Here is a 2870-nt window from a genome sequence, read left to right as displayed (position 1 = left end):
CTGAGGCTCTAACATACTTTGGACAGGTTGTGAGGAGAGACCGGTCCTTGGAGAAGGACATTATGCTTGGGAAGGTGGAGGGACGGCGCAGGAGGGGAAGGCCCTCTATGAGGTGGATTGATTCAGTGACTGGGATAATCAGGATGGGAGTGTCAGAGACAGTGCGATTGGCACAGGACGGAGCAGAGTTTAGGGCTGTTATACATAGGGTCGCTATGAGTCGCAAGCGACTTGATGGCACTTAACAACAACAGGACCTGTCCACTTGCTCTGGTGTCATAGTGCCTTAGTGCCAGGCCAGAACTTTGCCTGTTTCTCACAGGGCTGGGGCCTCAGAGTATCCAGGGGTATCCAGGACCAGAGGAGCAGTGGGCATGACTGAGAGGTACTGGGCAGGGTCTTGCCCCTCAGACTCACATGTCCTGTCCCCTAGCACCTGCTGCTTGCACCTTCGGATGTGGCGGGCTGGGGCATCTTCATCAAGGACCCGGTCCAGAAGAACGAGTTCATCTCCGAGTACTGTGGCGAGGTGAGCAGACTGCATCTTGGTCAGCTCCCACCCCGGAGTACCTCCGACCTGAGCCCTGACCATGCTGTCCTTTTTCCAGATCATTTCTCAAGACGAGGCTGACAGGAGAGGGAAGGTGTACGACAAGTACATGTGCAGCTTCCTCTTTAACCTCAACAATGGTGTGTGAAGCCCAGCTCCTCTGGGGGTGCCCCTGTGTGGTGAGGGTGCCTATGTGTGGCAGGGTTGCTTGTGAGGCCAGCCTGTGTGGGGATGTCCCTGGGAAGGTTTAACTGGACTGTGGTGGCCAACGTGGATCAGGGTGGAGGGTTTTTCTAGCCCTTTACATGTGACTATCATTAGCTGTGGGGACTAAGCGCTGTGGGTCTCCACATCCGGGCCACCTGGGACAGCGCGTGTCACTTTATCTGCAGACTTTGTAGTAGATGCAACTCGCAAGGGCAACAAGATCCGCTTTGCAAATCACTCTGTCAATCCAAACTGCTACGCAAAAGGTAGGTGCCCGGAGACGCAGACAGGTGGGGCCCATGTGGTGCTGTCCACTCACCACTCACTGTCTCTTCCAGTGATGATGGTCAACGGGGACCACAGGATCGGCATCTTCGCCAAGCGGGCCATTCAGACCGGGGAGGAGCTGTTTTTTGACTATCGGTGAGTCGTGCTGGCTCTGGGGCAGGCCCAAGGCAGACAGGGCTTTGTGTGCTGTGTCCTGTCAGGCGGATGGTTCAGGGTCTTCAGTCTCTGTCACCCTCCTGCTACGGAGCTCTTCCAGAAGCACCTGTGGCAGTCCTGTTTTTAGCTGGGTGGTGGGTCCTGTCAGCACGTGGGCAGACTCGCTGTGGGTCGGAGTCCCTGGGCTCTCCTTGCTACTCCAGCCCTGACTGCCTTGCCCATGTCCTTCCAGATACAGCCAGGCGGATGCCCTGAAGTACGTGGGCATCGAGAGGGAGATGGAGATCCCCTGACAGGCGCTGTCCCCAGCAGCTAGTTGCATCAGGAACCTCCAGCTGCCCCTTAGAAACGGGCGTTTGAATTCTGAATTTGCAAAGTACTGTAACGATAATTTATAATAATGAGTTTTAAAAATCCACTTTTTATCGCCTTCTCACCAGCTGCAGTTTTGTACCAGTGACTTTTTGCAACAATGCCGTGTGGTACATTTTTCAACTTTGAATAAAGAATACTTGAATTTCCCTTGTTGCCTGTGGCACAGATTATTGGCCAGGTGTCTCTGCAGTCACTCTGCAGCCGTCAGTCCACACTGCCGCCAAAGCAGAGCATGGTGGCCAGGCGACTGCAGAGCCTGGTCCAGCAGAGATGTTGGGAGGGGTGGGTGGGGGGGAGGAGCCCAGTGTGCAGCCATGGTGGGTTCAGTCTTGTTTGCTAGAGAAATGTTCAGATAAGATTGTGATCCTGCCAGGGCTGCATATGGTACAGCAAGGGTCTCTGGTAATAAAGCCTGGTCTCAGATGGCCCCCTCTGTTCCTCACATTATTCCCATGGGCCCTCTTCCATACACTTTGTCCAGTGGGTGGACCGGACTAAGCAGGGCCCATCAGAGAGCTGGTGTCATCGTTAAAATACACCAGGAGAGGCTGGGGACACACGCGTTTCCCCGATCATCAGATGGTCATCAAAAGGTTCAGTTTGCAACAAAAGATGACAAGGCACATGCAGAAAGAACACATAACTCACTCAGGATAAAAACTTGTCCACCAGACCCATTTTCAAGTGTCCTGTGTGGTCGGCCTGTTTGAGCCTTCCCCACCTCTGCCCAACGAGTGCGCGCACGCCACTCAGCTGAAGCTGCACTGTACTCCTGTGCATCCAGACCAGCAGCCCTGTTGGAACGGCTGCTCTTTCAAGGGCTGTCACCGCCGCTTATCATGTGAGGCAGGGGCCTGATGTGTGTCCTACCCCGGCCAGCCCGGCCTCGGACCCACAAAGGCACTTCAAGAGTCTGTGAAATTGCATAATCATTATATCTTTTATTTACATATAGAAATTAGTAAAACGTAAAACAAAAACCAAATGCGACTTGTACAGAAATCCTTTAATTCTCTTTATTCTCACACATTAAAAAATGAAGCACACTGTACAGATGTCCCTGCGGCGTGTGGCCACGCCCTGCCCTTGGCCGCCAGGGGCAGCGTGTGCTGGGGACGCAGCGGCATGCAGCCTCAGGGCCCGTCCCCTCTGTCCTTAACTTAGAGTAAATGGCGTCCAGTCGGAGTGCATTGACAGAAGGTCAGTCCTGAGCGATTGGGTGCGGGCCTGAGGCCGCCCGCCAGCACGGGCGCTGTCCTCCCAAGTGCAGTGACCCAGCCACGCCTGGTGGAGG

General features: G+C 54.5%; 1 protein-coding gene across 5 annotated transcripts in view; it reads left to right on the top strand.

Annotated features, from left to right (window-relative positions):
* EZH2 (enhancer of zeste homolog 2 (Drosophila)) overlaps positions 1-1494 on the top strand; it is a 31321-nt gene extending 29827 nt beyond the window's left edge. For all 5 annotated transcript variants that reach the window (XM_006887190.1, XM_006887188.1, XM_006887189.1 and 2 more), the window contains 5 exons: positions 434-529; positions 609-690; positions 943-1023; positions 1096-1180; positions 1434-1494. In XM_006887190.1, coding sequence (XP_006887252.1) covers positions 434-529; positions 609-690; positions 943-1023; positions 1096-1180; positions 1434-1494 — 405 coding nt within the window. The remainder of the gene's footprint in view (positions 1-433; positions 530-608; positions 691-942; positions 1024-1095; positions 1181-1433) is intronic.
* The last annotated feature ends 1376 nt before the right edge of the window (positions 1495-2870 follow it).

The sequence above is a fragment of the Elephantulus edwardii genome, unplaced genomic scaffold (genome assembly GCF_000299155.1).
Source record: "Elephantulus edwardii isolate Elephantulus edwardi_28Jun2011 unplaced genomic scaffold, EleEdw1.0 scaffold00055, whole genome shotgun sequence".
Classification (NCBI taxonomy): Eukaryota; Metazoa; Chordata; class Mammalia; order Macroscelidea; family Macroscelididae; genus Elephantulus; species Elephantulus edwardii.
Note: the sequence above shows the minus strand (reverse complement) of the source record. Positions and strands in the feature narration are given on the sequence as shown.